The sequence below is a fragment of the Haemaphysalis longicornis genome, unplaced genomic scaffold (genome assembly GCF_048455015.1).
Source record: "Haemaphysalis longicornis isolate Haplotype H1 unplaced genomic scaffold, Haemaphysalis longicornis Haplotype H1 scaffold_7, whole genome shotgun sequence".
Classification (NCBI taxonomy): domain Eukaryota; kingdom Metazoa; phylum Arthropoda; class Arachnida; order Ixodida; family Ixodidae; genus Haemaphysalis; species Haemaphysalis longicornis.
This window is the reverse complement of record NW_027526422.1, coordinates 142,476,455-142,498,430: the sequence shown is the minus strand read 5'-3', so window position 1 is coordinate 142,498,430 and position 21,976 is coordinate 142,476,455. Positions and strand designations below refer to the sequence as shown.

Genomic DNA, 21,976 nt, shown 5'->3' with positions numbered 1-21,976 from the left:
CTGCCTCACTGCACAGGAGAAGCGGGCAGTTCGAGGGCGAAAGGTCTGTGTAGGAGCAGCTGAATATTAGGAGTTTAAGATTTCCATGTTCCTGACAGAATTTACAATTTGATGAGTATTGTGTGGGAAAGAGTCAATATTTGCCGACTGGGGCAAAGGATACCTCCTCGAACCTTTCTCAGTGCAACTTCTTGGCTTTTTGACAAAGATGTGTCAACACTGTGGCAGGTCTTTTTCTAGGTTTATTAGTACTGGAAGATTTCTTAGTAGGTGAGAAGGCATATGGGGGCTCTCCCTGTCTAAATAGTTCAGTAAGAGAGGTCGTGACGCTGCCGATAATCCCAATGATTGTCATTCAATGCCGAGCGGGCGGGAGTCCAAGTAACCTCCCCACTCTGGGCAGGTGGGTGCTGTTCAAGAAGTCGCATTATGGCGTGGGCCATCCATCTCCTCCGGAGACTGGTGCAGGCGGCTTAAGAATCAGACGGCGTAAAAATTTACGCCGTCTGATTCTTAAGCCGCCTGCACCAGGAGGTCGTTTGGGTAGGTGCGAGCCCAAATGGTAATTCTTCATCTTCCGGGAAGGAGGTTGTTTGGATTCAGGAGCTTGTTATGAGGGTGTGCTTAGAGGTATCCACTGCTGCCATTTTTTGACCATGCCGCTAACTGGCCGCATTTGTTTACATTTCGAGACAGTGACTGCTGTAGTTCTTTATGAGCTTTTATTCATATTTTCTTTTCAGGTAGACCAAGAAAAAAAATAAAATACACTTATGAGTACTGATGGTGATCTTAGGTTTTCATGGCGCAAGGACATCACAGTCACATCACACCACTCAGCGATTATGTCATCACAGACATCATTCCTGAGGCCACACCCACGGCTCAGAGGTATGCGGGAGGTACCGGGTTCGACTCCTTATACCCCGGGCACACACCGGTTTTTTATTGGGTACAGGAGTCCCTGGTCGAGCGCGGACCTTTGAGAAGGAAATTCATGCCTGGAAAGCTGTCTCTACCCTTGCGAGAGGCCCTGACCCTTGTGCATATGGCGTGGCCCCCGGACATCATGCCGCATTACGCCGTTGCCGGGTATGAATGAGTATGGTGGCATGTCCTGCCACAGGCGGTTGCGAGTTGAGCGTCCACCGTGGCGGTGGAAGGCACCATGTTTATTCGTGTGCCTTGGTGGCGCCGAGCACCTACCGGTAAAATAGGTACAAGCGACTTCCCGGCGTGGCGCTCGGTTTTTGTGTGGTACTACAACGCTTGGGAAGCTCACCCGGCTTGCACGGGAAATAGCCAATATACGAAGGGGCGCCTGCAACAACGCAGGAACCTTTTTTGACGGCTTCTTACTTCTTGACCGCTTCTCCAAGGAAGAAAGCAACCATTTCAAGTGAAACATAATTCCGGCTTTGTGCGTTGTGCAACGAGAGTTACGTATCTGATGTCGATGTAGCGTGGCCACACTTCTGTAGGACAAAGTGGCCGATGCCTAAACATGCGTCTACAAGAACATAAATATGCCGAAAAATCAAAACAGGACTCCCAACTACAGGAACACTGCCCGACAGATGGGTGTTCACCCATCTTCTGCGATACCGCACTTTTGTCACGGCATCGAGACAAAACTACTCGAGAGCTGATAAAAGTGTTTACAGTAAAAGGTAGTGTCGCGTGAATTTTCAAAAGAGGCAAACAATACTTTTATCTCTGCTACTCATTGCGATCGTAGCAGTTTGTGGGTATGTGATGAGTTCGCTCTTTTAATGCCCTGACCCTTCAACTGTCGCGTTTACGCCGATATCTGTTTAATCCCTGTAAAAAGTGGCTGTCAGGGATATATTTTGAGCGAGGTGAACGCACCAGGTGAGATGTTGCACGAATATGGTTGTGTTTCTTTTCAATAAACAAATAGCTTCCACTTATCGCCGTGTCGTTTCTGTTTCTTCTACTTTCGTCCCTGTTGTGTGAGCGCTTCCACCTTCAAGATGAACAGCTACCAACTAGCTCAATTGTCCGTTCTACTGCTGCCTTCAACCCCTAGAAACGCATGCTCCTCGTTTGTATAGCTACGGGTGTTTTATTCAGTTTAATGCAGGATGTGCAATACGGGGCTGTCCAGAGAAAATCGCACACTTGCATTTGTCTGTAATAAAGCAGAAACCGCTTTCATAAACCCATTTTTAAAGTTTGTTTGTACCCAGTCGGACTGATTTCTCACGTATAGACCTAATGCATGAATTAAACGTGATGTGAATATCGTCAACATATAGCGAGTAGAAGACGCAGCGTGGGAATATTGTTTTTAACTAATTGATATTCTAAATAAAAACAATGAAGATAGGCATCCAACCATGTGGCATACCATCTTCATGGAAGATTCGCTTTAAGAGGTATACTTTCAAACTATTCTGAGTGTTAACACAAACCCGAAGACACCACCGATGAGACAGAACCCTATGCTGGCAGGCCATGTCGTAAGCTTTCCACAGATCACATGAAACTGGAAAGCAATGGCACATAGGAATCGCTAGTAGTGAACTCAAGAGCCAGCAGGTGGCCTGGTATGGATTCAGACGAGCAAACTACACTTGGCAATCGACTATTATACACTGCTACTCCAAAATACAGTAGGCGGAGGTAGATTACTTTTTATAAACTTTTATGCTACTGATTAAAGAGCCCGGTATAATACTTTTAAGTTCTGGCTGTTTGTAGTCCTCTAGGAATGGTACTCCAAGAGCTTAAATAGAGGATTTTGGAAACTGCCATGTACTCTACATTCTGTGAAACAGCATTAAAGTGGTTTCAAGCCTCTTATCATGGAGGTCCTATACATGCTATTCCGTCGCCTATACATGCCTATAGGTCCTATACATGCTATGCTCAGTCGCCACAGGTGGTAAGTGGTAAGGGTAGCTTTGAGCTCCTGCACCGTGAAGGGACCAGTATACCGTGCCCCTGATTGCCTTTTGTAGTATATAAACTTTTTTTTGCTGATCTCGTCTGTTTCAAAAATTGCATCAGTATTGTGCGGAACATTATGCATACAGAAAATTCTCGCCTCGCGCGTTTTCTTGTCTGATAAGTGGGCCAAAAGGGGCGCTATAAGATGACGTGTGAATTGTGTTTTCTTACAGTAATATAATTATTCGCACTTTCCGCTTACCCCCGCACAGGGCACCTTGAGTAATCTTGGTGACGGTGTTGGCGAAACCGCGGACCCCGAGCCCCCACACTCACGCTGTAACCGACCGTGGTAATGGGCTTTAAGTTGAAGGGTTGAAACCTCAAACGGTGGCCGTCAGAGCCTAGGTCAAGCTCCGGCGGATGGGCTCCCTATCTGTCTACCAGGCAGGGAGATCCGGGACCTGGGACCTCTTCTGCTATCAGGGTAAGGCAGAAGTTGAAAGTACCCCCTTCTCCCTGCTTTCCAATGTATCATATGGCATTTTTCAAACCACCCCCAAACGTGATCGGCCCCCGAAAAGGGGCCGCACCGAAGCTTCATTCCCACCACTTCCTAACTTGAGTCCTCCAAAACCGAACAACTACCTCACTTCATACTGATGGAATCAGTGGACCAATCACAACCTCTTGCTTCACGGTCGGTATTTCTTATTTCAAAGATTCTTGAGGGTATCTTTGGGAGTCGTATAAGACCAAAAAACAAAGAACCGGTGAAAGCCTTCTTAAGGTCAGTAGCCAGGATCAGGCATATAAACTACTTGCACAAACCGGCATCGCCGATCTGGCATTCCGAGTCACACCCCACCGGAGCCTAAACAGCTCCTAGGGCGTGATTTCAGAATATGACCTAATCAATGAATCTGAAGCTGACCTGCTGGAGGGCCTTCGTAGCTAGGACGTAACAGCGGTCAGGCGCATAACCATCCGCAGAGGTGATAAACAAATACCGACCAAGCACCTCATCCTAACCTTCGATAAGTCGACCCTTCCAGAATTCATCAACGCAGGTTACATCCGTTATTCAGTCCGGCCTTACATCCCGAACCCACGGCGCTGTTTTAAGTGCAAACGGTTCGGGCACAGCACAAACACCTGTCGCGGCCGACTTACCTGCGCAAAATGCGCCCTGCACGATCACCCGGCCGAAAACTGCAACGTCAAACAATTTATTTGTGTAAACTGACAGGGTCCACATGCGGCCTACTCCAGAAAAAGCGAAAAGTTTCAATTAGAAAAGAAACTCATTAATATCAAGGTCACCCAAAACATCCCTTTCTAAGGGGCGCGGAAGAGGTTCGCCTCTTTCCCTCTGAGGAGGTACGCCTACGCAGCTCACCGGGGGGGGGGGCGAAGCGGCGTTTGGTTTCGGCGGGGACCCAGTACCGCGAGTCAAAGTTGGTCCCGCCGCCGCTCCCCCCCCCCCCCCTGGGTTGCCTCTGGCAGCCCAACCCGCCCCCGCACCGCTCACTGAGCCAGCAACGGTTGTGGTGGCAACCACGTCTGGTGGGAATGATGCTGCATCCTCCACGTCCGCTCAAGCGTCCCAAACCACAGGCGAGGGCGCAGAAGAGATGGAGACAGAGGAACCAGCGGCAGCTCGTATCCCCACCACACCGCCTGTGCCATCCGACGCATTCCTGAAACCCTCGGTGGTTGTGGGTCAGTCAAAGCACGCCCAAAAGGGTGCGCGGTCCAAGGAGACTGATCAATCAGGCACTCCGAGGACATCAGAGGACGAAACGGATGTCGGACCGTTCTTGTCTGCGCTTCACCGCAAGGAACGTGTCCCGACGCCAAAGCCTCCCGACAAGTCCAAAAAGACCAGAGTCACAGCCCCGAAAGACGACACATAAACATACACACTCCAGTAGCTCTAACACATCATAATGGGAAGACAAAATATCGTTCAATGGAACTGCAGAGGCCCTCTGAATAATCTTGACGACGTGTATGAGATTCTGCATGCCAATAAGCCAAGTGTAATGTGTGTCCAGGAAACACATCTGAATTCCAAACACACAATTTCTTGAATATATACTTGGTATACATAAAGGATAGGGATGGCTGCACACACTCGTCTGGCGGCGTGGTCATAATTGCCCGAAAATCCTTAGCATGCCACCCTGTCACTTAAACGCTGTCCTTGAGGCTCTAGCCATCGGCACAGTAATTTTTAATAGGTTGATAACCGTATGCTCCATTTAGATTCGTCCTGATTATGCACTTTCCAGCTCTGATTTCGAGGCGCTGGTCTACCAGCTGCCCGAACCGTACGATCTAACAGGCGACGTTAATGCACATAACTCTCTTTGGGGCTCCTCCAGAACGGATGCCCGAGGTCGCCTAATAGAAAAATTCCTTACATCTTCAGGAGCATACCTTTTCAACAATAAAAGGCCTACATACCATAACATTGGTCACAACACATACATCTTGACCTGGCTATTGGTTCTGGTTTCCATGTCTTGAGTGGGGTGTGGGCACGGACCCATATGGTAGTGACCATTTTCCCACTTCATTAACATATATAGGTACAGGCCCGAGCAGTCCATCTTCCCATAATTGGTTTAATGAAGCAAGAGCAATTTGGAATACATTTACACAGACATCCAAACTACAACACACATCCATAGGACACCTACAGGTTGAAGAAGCTACCCAACTGCTCACGGCGCACATCCTCGACGCCACCGAAAAGTCCAATCCCCAGGCCTCTAGTGCCCCGCGCAACCAGCGGAGGCCGTGGTATAATGAGGAATCAAGGCGGGCCCGAGAGGCCCAGAACAAGGCGTGGGGTATCCTCCGTCGGTACCCCACGTCGGGTAACCTCATTTTATGCAAATGCGCCAAGGCGTTAGGAAAACGTGTGCGCCGTGAGGCAAAACGAGAAAGTTGGCGTTCATTCATAACATCAATAAACTCCTACATAGACACAGGGAAAGTATGGACAAGAATACGCAAACTCAAATGACAACAAACACACAGCCTTCCTCTGGTCAGCACAACAGGGGACACACTCGAAGACCAGGCTGACACACTCGCACAACACTTCCAACACGTGTCCAGTTCAGCACACTACACAAACTCTTTCATGAAACACAAACAAACGGCCGAAAAGAAGCCTATACTAGGTAACAATAGGTCAACATCTTCTTATACCTCAGAGTTTTCACTGCATTAGCTGAGGGCTGCTTTGATCCCTCAGCTACAGGCCCAGACAACATCACATATACAATAATACAACAGCTACACGCAGACACACTTGAAACACTTCTAAATCTATATAATAAAATATGGCTTTCGGGGCACATCCCACACTCTTAGAGGGAGGCCATAGTAGTGGCTTTCTTGAAGGAGGGAAAGGACCCGTCATCCCCCTCAAGCTACCGTCCTATAGCCTTGACGAGCTGCCTGTGCAAGCTCTTCGAGAAGATGATCAATCGCAGGCTTACAACGGTTTTCTCGAGAGCTGCCAGACAGGCTTCAGGGTGGGGCGATCGACGAACGATCAATTGGTAGCACTTGACTCATACATAAAGGATGCCTTCGTGCATAAGCAGTACTGTTTAACAGTCTTTATCGACCTCTAGAAGGCCTACGAACATCGCTTAGCGTTATGGAATCCTCAGTGACCTCAAGTCATTCGGCGTTTCGGGTAATATGTTGAACACCCTTTTTAGTTTCTTTACAGAGGGAACTTTTCAAGTAAGAGTTGGTTGTGCACTTTCAAAGGTTTACGTCCAAGAAAATGGTGTGCCGCAAGGTGGCGTGTTGAGTTGCACTCTCTTCATAGCAAAGATGAAGTCTCTTGGAAAAGCACTGCCACCAACAATCTCTTATTCCATGTATGTAGATGACGTGCAAATATCTTTTAAATTATGTAATATGTCAATATGCGAATGTCAAGTCCAGCTTGGTGTCAAGAAGCTTGCCGGCTGGGCAGACAAGAGTGGGTTTAAATTGAATCCTGCAAAAAGCTCCTGCATTGTCTTCTCCAGGAAGCGCGGGGTCCATCCGGACCCAGACATTACTCTTAATGGCGTGTCGCTTCCTGTGAACAAAGAGCACAAGTTCTTATGTGTTGTGTTAGACCAGAAACTCACATACATCCCACATATTTGTGAAACTTGAGCATAAATGTCTGAAAACAATGAATATCCTTAAGGTTCTCTCCCACCAATCCTATGGGGCTGACAAAGAAGTCCTACTATGGCTCTATACTGCTTTGGTTGGTTCTCGTTTAGACTATGGAAGTATGGTATATGGGTCGGCGACAAAAACAGCGTTGCCAATGCTTGACCCAGTGCTGCACTTGGGGCTACGGCTTGCGTCGGGTGCTTTAAACTAGCCCTGTCGGGAGTCTGTATGTCGAGTGTAATAAGTGGAGCCTTGCAAACCAACGCACGTACATAGACTTACTTTATGCTTTTAAAATTTCAACGCGTGATTAACCATCCTTTTTATCCTGTCTTTAACAACACATCTACATCTGTGCTCTTTGTAAATTGCCCATCCGTTCCTCTGCCCTTTTCACTTAGAGTGAGAGAGCGAGCCTCGAATCTCAGCACTTCGTTTTTAGATGTGTACAGGTCACCATTTTCATACATTTTACCGCCTTGGCAAGTTCGCCGTGTGTCCTGTGACCTTCCTTTTATAAAGTTTGACAGAACTCGGTTACCGCGAGCTGCAATACTGCTGCACTTTCTGTCTCTGCAGTTTAAATACCCACTTGCAGAATTTTACAGTGGCGTTTCTAAAACCTCCACTATGGTCTGCTGCGCTGCTTATGGTCCGAATTTCAATGCAGCCAGAACCATGAGTGTGCACACAACAATTTTTTCAGCAGAAGCGTATGGAATATTACTGATTGTACGACACATGCTTTAAAATCAAATTCCACAGTCTATAATCTACACAGATTCCTGGAGTGTTGCTCGCGCACTATCATCGCATACACCCTCCAAAAACCACATGGTTAATCTTGTATTCAACACCATCATGTCTGTGTATGAGCACTAGCATCAGCTGCTCCTCTGCTGGGTACCAGGACATGCTGGGATCGCTGGGAACGAGTTGGCAGACGAGAGGGCTTCTGCTGCTGTACTCAGGAGCACTGTAGACATAACAACCCTACCATATACAGACCTCAAGCCATACATAAGACAACACTTGCGCAGAACATGGCAAACCCACTGGAACGAACAGACAGACAACAAACTACATGTAATAAAGCCACACTTGGGACGGTACACAGCTGACTCACACAACAGACACACGGAAGTCGCCTTGGGTAGGCTGCGGATAGGGCACACCCATGCAACGCACTCGTATCTGCTGACTAGATCTTCCAGACCCCAGTGCAGCAGGTGCGGAGAGGCCCTATTCGTAGTGCACATACTAATCACATGCAAGGCACTTCACACAACACGACACAAACACTTCAGAGAACTCTACAGACAACATATTCCCCTACATCCATCTCTCTTTCAGGGTGACCATGCCATGGTTTCCGTGAAACGTGTGTTTGAGTGTTTGTCAGACACTAGGTTTTTAAACCTCATTTCCTATCACGCATAATCAAAACTGGGCCCATACGCCAGCCATCACCATTATCTTTAACTGATTTTACTATGTTCGGTTTACACGTTTTTTACCTACCTTTTTGTGGTAACCACTTCAATTCATTAAATAACCTTTTCTCTGGCGCTCTTTCCCCTTAGTCGGCCTTGCGCCATAAAAACCGAACCATCATCATCATCATCAACAACAACAACTTTCCGCTTACCCGTGTGTAATGTGATTGAGGGAACAAAGCTATTCGAAGTTTCTCTTTTTAACGGTAGAGCTGTTTAAGCCAACACAAATCCGTCCGGCGTACACAGAAAACCGTGACCGCACATGAGCGCGTGCTCAGCGGTGACCGCCCGACATTCCCAGCGAGAGGCGCCGGGCACGACCTTCATGCAATGGCTGTAGGAGAAAATATTGAGCGCAGGTGAGCGCCAGCTACGCCGCCTCCGCCCGGCGTCGTCAAGACTTGCGGGTGGGCTTACGACTCGTTAATAGCTCCCGCCTTCGTCGTCGCATTGCGACCGGTGTGCCCCTGGGCCACCGTGCTGCAGACGATGACAGCAAATCTGTCAAGACACCGCTTCACAATTCATATGTGGACACAGCCACCAGACCTGCTGACTGAGTGCAATTATACGCAGAGGAGTACGTGCTACAAGAGGATGTGCTACGCGGCTGGGCCGTCGCAAGATGACAACGAAAGCGATGACAACTATTGCTACTGAATGTTTCTTTCTTTGCAGTGGCCTCCGCAATGGCTTTGCACAGCTTGCATCCGGCTGCTGCCTCTCTCGGTGGAACCACTGTCAGTGTGGAGATATGCTAGGTCGACCCCAAGCTTCGCTGTTTCTCCAGCGTTGCACCAGTAGTGCAAGCTCGGCTTTTTTTGAATAACACAAACTCAAGCGGCATTGGGCTTTGCCCACTTAAATAGTAACAGGTTTCCGGTGACTGGGCACCTTCTCAAGACACCCCCCGCCTTATTTTTTTATTGTGAGCTACCTAAAATCATTTATTTCCACTTGAAGAACTGGAAGAACATTGTTAAATTAAGTCTATTACCGCTTCTATTGAATGGGTCGTCAGAGTCTATGTGGCTTCATCAAATCTAACGTGGCGTGTAGGTGTACAACAACTTCTAGAAAGATATTTCAATTTTACAAGTCGACAGCATCCTCCTTTAAATATGTTCTGTCACAGTGTTTTATTGCTTATTGTATAACATGGTATCGCTGACGGGAGAGTGATCACGTCAATACAATTTTCTTCATTCTCATTTATAGCCAGATATAAATATGCATGCTTATAAGTTGTATATTGTAATGTTAGAAGAAATCTTTCGAAGATTTAGCCAGCAAAATTACTGCTTGCAGACCCCCCAGAGTTGGTGGCCAGAAGTAAAATCGCCACCTAATAAAAGGGCTCGGGTTGCTGATGAAAAGATGATTCACTTCATGTTCGAGATGCTGTGAACTGGCGGTATGCACAACAGGCATGCTGTTTCCTGTTTTTAAAGTGTATTTCTGGTATGGCTGTACATTATGGATTGGTCTGTAGAAGCAGATACCGACAGGGGATTGATTTCCCCACTTCGGCTGCAATTCTCCCAAAGGAATGCATGCAACCTTCCATGCACACAACCGTCCCTTTCTCTTCTACGTGCAGAGTAGTTCGTAAAATATCTGCTGCAATAATAAATTGGTTTCTTCTAGGCACATTGCGTAAGTGTCTGATTCCGAGAGAAACTCTTAGACATCCAGATGTTGCAATAGAGGTCTACACTTTCAGTGGTTTAGGTTATAGGCCCCAATCGAATTGCTGTCTAAAAGAATGCAAACTTCTGCTTGTGTTTTCCATTCTTTCCCACACGAACCCCACCGGTCTGTAAGCATCGTCACGTTTTTGTCCTGCGTCCTCCAACGTCTCTGGCGCCGTGCCGCGGGGAGGGATATTACGAAGGGAACCACAACAGCACAGGTATTGTAGTTGTTCGAGCAATGTGCCCTCCAACGAAATACGGTGAAAAGTGTCCGTTCGGATGTCCTTTCCTGGTAATAAACGTGCGGAGATGCGGCACGGTGAAATCGGCGAGCTCGAGGATCACGATTGAGCGACGGGTACAATGTAGCAGATCGACAACCTACTCAAAGTTTTGTATCCGGTCTCGTAAAGCGGTGCGTCATCAGTTACTGGCGAGAACAAGGGATCAGGAGGAGCATTAGGGTGATATCAGAAGATCGAGTGAACTCCACCGTGGAACTAGGAGGGTGTAATGTGGCGCTTTTCAAATTCTTGACAGCAGGTGCGGCCAACTCGCTCAAGGGCAGGTCAGGGACCGGCGCGAGAATCATCTGGACCGTAGGGGAAACCGTTGCACAAAAATTGTGCTTCTGTAAGCTGGATTCCGTTAAGGAAACTCTGCCCTGAGCAGGCTTCGCATTTCTTGAAGGAGCCGCGATGGTCGACGGCAACGCAGCTCCTCTGCGGAAAGGAGCCGCTCGAATCGCTGTCGTTCCAAAAGGCTCGTGCGGCTTAAGAAGGTAGGCTTCATAGTGTCGTAGGTGTTGTCGGGGGGTGTACTGGGGAGAATATCCCGAACCTCAAACGCAATCTGGATAGGCAAGAGCTGTTGTAATTATTGAAGCGGGTCGCATGCGACGTGATGTGGTTCACTTGGAAACTTGCCTTGGCATAGAAGAACCACCCGTCATGGAGCTTTGCGCTGAAAGATGGTGAGTTGCAAGCGAGGGCGGAGAAGCCCAGTGAAGCAGTCGATGGAGCAGAGATACCACTTTACCAGAGGGGATGGTTCATTCTGTCTTCTAGAATCCGCTGCAACGTTCTAGTCACGAATGTCACGATTTCCCACGAGGTGCGATGCGAGGCACGTCTCCACGGGTTCTCCGGTGAACCCAAACTGTGTTTCCCGTATACATTTGCGCTAGTTGCTGGCCCCTTGCTAGGGCGCATGGCTCGCCCTAATCGTGCTTGCTCAACCCCAGCACTATCAATTTTTCGTACTGTGCTTATGCGCCTGTAGGCGACGGTAGCGGCTAGGTCGCCGCCACAAATGGATGGATGGATGGATGGATGGATGGATGGATGGATGGATGGATGGATGGATGGATGGATGGATGGATGGACGGACGGACGGACGGACGGACGGACGGACGGACGGACGGACGGATGGATGGATGGATGGATTGATGGATGGATGGATGGATGGATGGATGGATGGATGGATGGATGGATGGATGGATGGATGGATGGATGGATGGATGGATGGATGGATGGATGGATGGATGGATGGATGGATGGATGGATGGATGGATAGGAAACATGTACGGACCCGCGGACTGATGGTGATGGATAGGCAGGCGGACGGACGGACAGATTAAAGGAGAGACGGACAGGTGGATGGATGAACGGAGGGACAGATGGATATCTCACCAATTGAGGGAGAGAGGGTTATTTGGAGGGATAGAGGGTGTAGAAAAAGAAGTAGAGGAATAAAGAAAGGAAGAAGAAGGAATTGCTCGGAACAGTGGCTTCCTGCCTCTCTGCTCCTCTTCGCCCACCCCTTTCTTAATATTTGGTGCCGAAAACCCCGTGCGGCTACGATTGACTTCAACGCACGACCTCAAGGGCCCGAGGAATCGTTTAACGAAGTGTTCCTAGAACGTCAAGGCTCGGGGGGCGATTAGGTGCAGCCTACCGCGTAATGGAGCGCATAAAGAGCAAGATTTCTCCGTGAAGAGCCAAGAATACGAGGCTTATAAAGAAAGCTCGCTCGTTGCTCGGCACTGGATGTCAAGACATCGCCAAGCTCACGGGCTTGCAAGATCGACTCATGGCCAACCACGCCGAGCTCTCGAAGATCAGCGAGGAGCTCGAGGCCTTCCTTGCGGCGGAGCAACAAGACTTCGAGTATCAAGCGGCCGAGGAATACAATGATAGGACCCTCAACACGTTTGCGGAAATTCGATGCAAGATGGACTTTCTTGAACGAGCCGCTGGGAACCCCCAACATTCGCCGGCTGTTAACGAACTGGTCCTGTTCAGACACGAAAGTGCGGCCACGACCTCGGGACCTCGGCTTCCACCGCTGGACATACCTGTCTTTCGAGGTGAAGTGGATGGCTGAAGCGGACGGTGAGTTAAAAGAGCTGCTCACCTTTGTGAGGATGGAGCTTGAGAGCCGCGAGCAGTGCTGCGAGTTGCCCCAACGACAAGTTGCTGGCAACCGACCAGAGAAGCAGCGAAGTTACACTTTCACGGCGTCGGCATTACATGTCACTGACCGCAAAGACCGAAAAGAAGAGTGCTTCTTTTGCCATTCCCAGAAGCACAGCACGCGTTCATGCACCGGCGACATCTCGCTGGCTACTAAGAAAGAGCATCTCGCGAGGGACAGAAGATGTTTTAGGTGCATGACCAAGGGTCACCAAGAGAGAAACTGCAGGGCCAGATTGAGTTGCGCGTCGTGCCACGGGAGGCATGCAAACAGCATGTGCGACCCTTCGTTCAAAGGCAATAATGCAACCGAGGATGCACCGGGAACAACGGTCTGCGTATCGGCCCCGGTTCAAGCGTCTGGAGAAAGCAGCAACGAACAGTCGAACGATCGATCTAAAAACAATGGGGTGTACCTTCAGACGTTCCGAGCATGCTTGAGCCACGACGGGAGAAGCCGACGCGTTCGAGGTATACTCGACGGTGGAAGCCAGAGGTCGTTCATCACCGAAGACTTCGCCACCAAGCTGCGTTTGAAGGTTGTGAACGAGACGACGGTCGCATTCAACACGTTCGGCAGTGCTTCTACCCCGTGTGCACAGAAGCGAAAAGTCGTTTAAGTCCCCCTTCGCAGCCAACACGCCACAGATATCCAAACCATTGAAGCGATAGTGGTACCTCACATCTGCCAAGGTGTATCAGCACCATCGGCTGATATCTCTTTCGTAGAAGATCTGCGGCGGCAGGGCAAGGTCTTTGTTGACCAGCAGATTGTTCATAGGGGTGGATGAGCAGCGCCACGAAGGACGAATCTGCGTCAGAGCTCATGCAGGCTTTCTGGCAACTGGAATCAATGGGCATATGGACTCGAGCGAAAAATCTACTGACTGCCTGGTACAGTTTAAACAAACTATTCAGAAGAACAACGGAAGGTACACTGTTGCACTCCCCTGGAAAGAAGGCCGGAAGAATTCCTTGACGCACAATCGTGACATTGCACTGAAGCGGTGGCAGAGATTAGTAAAGCCACTTTCCCACCAAGAAAGGCTGCTGCAAAAGTACGACACAGTGATCAGGCAATACTTGTTGCTAAAACCATGCTGAAGTCATACCCAAAGTAGTTCCTGATGATCGGGTGGTTTACTACATGCCGCATCGCGAGGTCGTGCGCGAGGAGTCACTGACAACCAAGCTGCGAGTTGTTTTTGACGCGTCCTCGCATTCACAAGGTGTACCGTCCCTCAACGACTGTCTCGACAAAGGAACGAATTTCAACTCGGAGTTACTTCAGGTTCTGCTGCGGTTCCGGTGGTATCCCATAGCTATAAACTCGGACGTCAAAAAGGCATTTCTTCAAATCGAAAGTGCAAGAAACGGATCGGGACGCTTTCAGATTTCTCTGGTTTGAGATCATTCCTACCAGTTCCACGGAGACGATCGTTGAATGGAGAATTACGAGAGTGCCATTCGGGTCAACCTGTAGTCCTTTTCTGGTCATGGCCACTATCCACCATCGCCTGAATATGGTGTGCTAGGACGACCATGACCGGAAAACTGAAGAAGTCATTCTACGTGGATGACTTACTCATAGGAGCGGACACATACAACGAAGGATTGGATGTTTACGAGAGATCGAAGTCTATAATGAGTAAAGCTGCTATGAATCTTCGTAAATGGAAAACTAATGACAAGCAGCTTCAGAAGGTTTTTGAGCAGAAAGAGGAAAACGTTGACAGAGCACCAACTTCTGGGACCGTGCTGGGAATGCTTTGGAATACAGAGCATGATTGTTTTCACTTATCGCCCACACCAGTAATTCAGGATTTGGCTTAGGTCACGTCTAACTCGAAGCGTTCTTTGCTGAAGACGGCGGCCAGGATCTTCGATCCACTTGGAGTTTTCGCGCCATTTACTGTCACAGCTAATATCCTGTTTCAACAATTGTGGATGAGGCAGGTGTCATGGGATGCTGAGCTACCCACAGATGTAGCCATGTTGTGGAAAGCCTGGTGCGCCGATTTACTGCAGCTGGCTTCGATTAGGATCCCATGGTGCGGGAGACATGGACTTGACACAGTAGTGAAAGCTGCTGACATTCATGTTTTCGTAGACGCCAGCTTGAAAGCATATGGAGCGTGCGCATACCTCAAGGCTTCAGACACCAATGATCATGTTGTCACTTCTTTGATTATAGCCAAGTCTTGAGTGGCACCCGATGAAAGGCTTGACTCTTATGAAACTGGAACTGATGGGCGGAGTGGTAGGAACTAGAATGGTGAATCACCTGCGAACATCGTGGGATACGTTTTCGCTGAGCGTTGTCATGTGGACGGATTCTACAACCGTACTTAACTGGATCGGAGGGCATCTGAACAAACAAAACCAGTTTGTCCGGAACCGAATACTTGAAATCACAACTGTATCAAACCAGAGGACTGGATATATTGCCGAGGTGAAGATAACCCTGCAGATTTGTTGACGAGAGGTGTGTCTGCGACTACTCTACGTGAGAGGCCAATATGGTGGAGGGTCCCAGAGTTGTTGCCGAAACCGCATTCTGACTGGCCTACTGACCCAAGCAGATTGATAGACGCCTGCGAGGAGCAGATGGTGCACCCACAGCCTGGTGATGACCCACAGCCGGGTGATGAGGAATCTCAATTTGCAGGGGTGCTTCTTCAGACACAGGGAAATTCAGAGCCCATTTTATGCCTCGAGAGATTTAGCAGTCTGCAAAAGCGGCTGCGTATCACAGCACAGGTTTTCAGGTTCATGGAACGTTGTCGGCATACGCAAAGGTCGTTTCCTGCGTCCATCACCGCCAAGGAGATGGCCAGACCGAGATTTTCTGGATACGGCATACCCAAAAGTGGCCAGTGTGTCGACAAACAATCTGCCCTGCATAACCTCCACCCATTTTTCGACGACAACTGAGTTCTTCGTTTAAGTGGTCGTCTTCAGGGAATGAGAGCTGCCTACAAGGAAAAGCAACCGGTCATACTACCAATGCGGCATGCCTTCACAAGGTTAATGGTTCTAGAAGCCCACTGTCGCGTACTTCATGGTGGCGTGGCGAGCACTATGGCCCAGTTACGTCAAACGTTTCTGGGTTATTCATGCTCAGCAGGAGGCGAAGAAGGTGATTCGTGCTTGCTTCCTCTGTAAACGATTCAGCAGCAGACCTGTTAACGTACAACATGCTCCCTTACCTGAAGACCGACTACTGGCATCCAAACCATTTGAGGTAACTGGACTCGACTTCGCCGGTCACTTTACGTGAAAAACACCACGGGCGCAACTACTTCAAAGACTTTTGTCTTGCAGTGCACGTGCTCTACCACAAGAGCTGTGCACCTGGAGTTAATAACCGGACTCCCTTCGGACGCCTTCCTTCTCGCTTTTTGTGGGTTCCTTGCGCGCCGAGGGGTACCGTGCACTTTGTACTCCGACAACGCGCTCGCATTCAGAAGAGCTTCAGGAGATATCAAAGAGGCACGGAGGATAATGGGCACCTTTCCGTTATCCTCATTTCTCGCCATCAACCGGATTAAGTGGAAATTCATAGTCCCAGCAACGCCGTGGTGGGGAGGTTAGTGGGAGAGGCTGATTCGCTCCGTTAAGTCAGCCTTGCGGAAGGTGCTTGGAAAGATGAGCCTGAGCGCAGAGGAGCTGACCACGCTTCTTAGAGAAGTAGAAATGTCATCCATTCAAGGCCTCTTACTTATACGTACACCAGTGCGGAGGAGCCCTCGCCTATATGCCCTGCGCACTTTCTCATTGGAACTTCCCTGCTGAGCACACTTGGCCCAGGCAATGGGGACGACTCCTACATCAACCAGGTGACACGTGAAAACACAATTAGCAAGCTTTGGTACCGGCAGAAGCTTTTGGACCACTTGTGGAATCGCTGGAGAAGAGAGTATATCCTCGAGCTCAGGTCCTTTCATCATCATCCAAGTGCGTCCAACCGAAGTTCACAAGTTGGGGACGTGGTCTTGGTGGAAACAACTGGCCGTGTTACAGAAGTTTTTCCGGGACGACACGGGCTCACTTGGGCCTGTAGCTTAAAGACGCAGGATGGGAAGATAATTAAGAGACCGGTGCAGACACTTCATTTCCTAGAAATGGGACCTCCATCTTCAGGTGGGGGGAGAATGTAGAAAAGGAAGTAGAGGAATAAAGAAAGGAAGAAGAAGGAATTCCTCGGAACGGTGGCATCCTGCCTCTGCTTCTCTTCGCCCGCCCCTTTCTTAATAGAGGGGTCTTTGTACGAGTGGATGGGCGAATGATGGGTAGATGGATGGAAGAACGGAAGGACGGATGGCGGACGGACGCACGGACTAAGTACAGATCGGTTACAGACCCAACGAAACACGGAAACACATTCAGACGTGCGACGAATGAAAAAGCGGGCTCACTGCGTGCGCTTGCTTGGATAACGCACTTGTCTACTCTTTCTGCTACGTCGAGTGCTTTAATAATTTCTCGATGCGTTTGGTCACTGTGCCTAAATAAAATGTCAGTCAGTAGCAGGAAAATTAGGATTGCATCCGGGGCTTTTAGTACAGTGTAAAAGAATGGGATCATGGAGGGCCTTTCAATGACAATTCATGCCCTCTTAAACGCACGTTGACAAAATTTGTTTTCCGCTTCCTTAATATTCGTTTAACTTTGCGCTGCTTTCATCCAAGAATGTCTTTCCAACTAGCCAAGCTTGCAACCCTTCTGCCGATAGATAGGCGGGGAGAGAAAAAAGACGTGCGCGAGACCCGTGTCGCCACCTGGCGGAGCACCCGGCACAGAGTAGCGGCCCGATGGTGGGGAGAGATAGGCGACAGGGGAGAGGTAGGCGAGGATGGAACGTAGTCGTGCGCGGAATCCGTGTCGCCACGTGGCGTGGTGGAGGAAGGCCAGAAATGCGACGCCGCCGCGATAAGCGCGCACCACAAAGGAAGGCCAGGAGGCCACGTGCGGCGCAGAGCCGCGTGCGATGGGGGAAGACAAACATCCAGCTGTGGTCGCTCGTACAGCGGCGAGGATTAAACAATGCCATGAGCCGAGAAATGATGATGAATAGGTGGGGTATTTATTGCAAAGATTTATGTATATCGTCGCAAAACCACGCGTCGACCACACATCGAGAATGGGCCAAGCCAGGGCAGTGAAGCTTTTGCTATAAACTAGGGTTAACCAAAGCTAAACCACAGCAATTGTAACCTTGGGAAAGCAGCCTCAAAGCTGAGTATAGCCTCAAACACAATACATTTTGTGTAACATTTTCAAGACAATTATATTGCGTTCAGTGTATAGCCGGCGAACTGTTAAAACTTTACAGCAAGGTATACCATATATTTCGTTGTTTTAGGGACGGCTATAGCGACCACACATGGCTGACGCTCAACATAAATATCTGTGCGCGGAATGCATAAAAAACTTCGTAGTTTGTGTGCGACACAATTATCATTTATCATCATAATTATCATTTATCATTATCAATTAACACAATTATCAGGATCCGCCCATTTCAGACATTGGCACCCTGCAAGAACAAGCGTTCATACAGCCTGAAAGATTGTGCAGATGAGTGAACAAGAAAATCAAACCTTTGGTTTTTTCATTCCTGTGCAGTCTGCGTATGCAATTCACGTTAGAAGGCAAATGTATGATTTGGAGGTGTTTTCGCATAAGATACTTCGTGCGTCGATGAATCTGATGTTTCCACTGATCTAGATGGGTATGTAATGGGCTTGTCTGCCGTGAGAATACCCAGCTCTTCTCCCTTCATGTCCGGGCGAGGCCTTGGGCAATGAACTCACTGGCTTGCAGGCAGCACTTTACACAGTATGGAAGCTACAATGGTCCTGACTACCTCAAGGGCTGCATGTCCAGTTTCGTTTTTAGAAGAGTCGGCTCCGAATACGTTATTATGCCCGTTCCTAAGTGCAGGTCCTTGGGTTTGGCCCTTGCAGAAGAGCTGGCCACTGGCCTCCGGAATTCCTGGATGAAGTAGAGGCAATCCCGATAGATGATACAGCTACTACTCCCGGTTCTTGTGTCACGTACGCATTGGTCAAACGCAGACCGTGTTCTGCAACGATCGACAAATCGGTCACTTCTTAATGTGACATTACATAAAATGAAGTGATCTTTTTTAATTTCCCGTCCTGCAGAAGGGAGATATGGCAACCATCTCTCGGCAGGTTAGGCGAGGCCTGATGCTTGCACATATCGGCCGCTGCAATCATCGTTTTTCCGGCATGAACAATCAGACCCACGCACGTGAGTAGTGTTCACGTGCATGCGAAGAAGCCCCGTCAATGAGGTGCCAAATGGAGGCGTTCGACGTTGTTAAGAACTACCTGCAGGGCTCGGAGCGGTAGGAGCCAGGTGCCAGCTTCAGGAAAGGGCGCCCATGGATTGCAAACTCCGTGGCAGGCCAAAAGAGATCGGGAGTGCATTGGGGCACTGGGTCTCTATGTTTTCTTTAGGGTGTCGGCTTCACACCGACGTGGGCATAGCATACAGGATCGCGCAGCACTCCATGTCATCGAATATTGAAGAGTTGAAGTGTTGAGCACCCACCTTTCATATTAGATTTGAAGTTGGAAAACTTCTAACTTCAGCAAAGGGTAGCATCGTTCCGCTGACGGCCGGGAAGAAGATAACGCAAAAAAATTGCATTGAAGCAGAAAGGGACTACGTTACTAACAGCGATAGAAAGAATTAAAAAAACGACAAAAAAGATTATTCGTGTTATTTAGCTTAATACACGCATTTCGCTAGCTTTTGTAGCTTTTCCATCAACTTTACTTGATCGCTTTGTGGTGTTACCGCCAAGTTTAACCTTACAAAAAGTGTATCCTCTGCCAGCTTCAGGTGCAGTTCTAATTTGTATAAGTAATGCCGAGTGTGTTTATATTTTATGGGCAATATTTGACAGCTTGGCTGTGATCTTTAAAACCCAAGAGTCAACTTACACTGCATGTTGTCATAGCTACACATGCACACGTCGCCGATAGTGTACGTTTGATTAATTGATTGCCGGGTTTAACGCGCCGACGAAAATCAGGCGATGAGGCGCGCCGTACTGGAGGGCTCTGGAATAATTTTGAACATCAGGGGATCATTAAAGCGCGCCTAAATCTCGTACACACGGGTGTTTTTGCTTTTCGCCTCCATCAGAAAACGGCCGCTGCGGCCGGGATTGAACCCGCGTCCTCATGCTCAGCAGCACGAGACCATAGCCACTGATCCACCTAGCTTGCATTTTCCTGACACAAAAAACATGACCAATTTGTGGTCAATTTATGAAGCCTTGAATAGAACACTTCATATAATCTACGTCAACTAAACTTACGTCGTCATGAAATGGCTACACTTCATTTTCTCCTTCTTGAGTACCGGGTTGTTCTATTCCTCACTCTTTGTATGGGGACTGTAGAGTGAGGATGCGTCGAACCCAAACTTTCCGAAGAGGTTTCACTGCAACCACAGCTTCACTTCGTCACCAACATGGCGGGTGTTTATTAAAATATCTGTACATTTCCTGAAGTGCAAAATTTCCCCATGAACAGAAGCAGCTACGTTCTTTAGTGCGTCCTCCGACTCAGTTTTTCAGGCAACCCTACTCAATATATTCCTTTCGAACGAATCAAGCTAGGAAATTCTATGACAAGACTGGAAAATGTATTTCAAATATACAGTTTAGTATTATTGTGAAGTTGAAGCGATCGTGTCACCTTTTCCTGAATTTGTTTTGAGCTTTACTGTAAACTTTGGAGAAGCAGCCGCCCCTACTGCACCAGCGTCCCATATAGAACACACCAACGCTCATTTCGCCTGGTCGGCCCCCCTAGTAACCACCTGTTGAGCGAAATAAGCACGCCTAGCCGTTTCCTCCTTTTCCAAAGGACGTTTATGATGAGAAGGATGACCCTAACATGCGAACGTACCTTGTGTTGCACGTGCGCAGCTCCCTTACCTCCTCCAGCGCGGAGAGACGTCTATTTTAACAGCCATCTTCCCACCTTCCTTCAGCGCCGCCAACACAGGCCGCGTAATCAGCGCCTACCGCCCCGTGCCTCTGTCCTTGCAGTCTACTCTTTCTGTAGTTATATGTACCTAACAATGTCTTTTCTCATCTCACGGGTTCCGTGAAACAAAAAAAATCCCAGCCTTCTCCTTTAAAAGAAACCAGCGAGTATTGTTCAGCCCTGAGGCAGAGCGAACCGATTTCGTATTTGTGGGCCTATAATTTTGCGTATTTTACCCAAACTTGGGAATATACAGCCGTCCTTTAGTTCGGTGAGTGTTTTCGGCTCCATGATCGGCTCCGATCATGGCTTCTCCACATTATGTTTTCTACACACCTGAAGAACCTGTAAACTTCGTGATGTTTTTGTGCTGTCGTCCTCCAACGTTTCCGGCGCCCTGCCAGGGAAGGGATATTGGCAGGGCGTTTTTCTTTCAAGACAATAAAAAGTCAGCACTCTCACCCTTGTGCTGCATAGTGGAGTGGCTTGTTTCCATTTTCGTCTTCAGTTTCCAGGCTCATATTGCTGTCAAGGAGCATCTGTTCCAATAAAGCTTTGTTGCCGGAGAAGCAGGCAGCGCGCAGACATTCTCCATGTAACTGCAGTAAAGAACGCCATCCGTAAGACTTGTGAGTAAGCTTGTCAAATTCCGTCTGAGACCATTACAACTTTTCCGATAGTTCGAACGTTTGTATTTTTGGCAAAACACTTGGGTTTTCAAGAAGAAAAAAATTGTTAAGCCGTTCGAGATATATTGCCGCTCAACCATCCGCCGATGCTTTTCGCTGTAAGAAATCTTCCTGCTATTGCACCACCACTTACGGCAGCATTTTGTGGCTAGCGCATTTATTTTTTAGGTGTTCTTTGAACGTAAATATTTTAACACCATAAAGATCAAACTCTACAATCCGCCCTTTAATGCAAGTGCTTGTTATTTCGTTGTACCCTTTATCTGAATTTACTGGAAGTGACGTCACATATGACGTCACATGTGTGCTATGGTAACGTGTTAACTGTACTAGACCGTCACGAACCTTTCTTAGCTACTCATCCAGCCACACAGGAAAATTCGCACACAATGCGTCCAATGCACAAGAAGGCACGGATGTGAAAAGGGTAAGACAAGTGAAGGAATATGTTGCATCCATCTTCGAACACAGGTT

General features: G+C 48.5%; 1 protein-coding gene across 1 annotated transcript in view; it reads right to left on the bottom strand.

Moving 5' to 3' along the window:
* LOC144145246 (uncharacterized) overlaps window positions 1–21,976 on the bottom strand; it is a 329,859-nt gene that overhangs the window by 205,641 nt on the left and 102,242 nt on the right. The window contains exon 10 of the mRNA XM_077676783.1: window positions 21,276–21,412. Coding sequence (XP_077532909.1) covers window positions 21,276–21,412 — 137 coding nt within the window. The remainder of the gene's footprint in view (window positions 1–21,275; window positions 21,413–21,976) is intronic.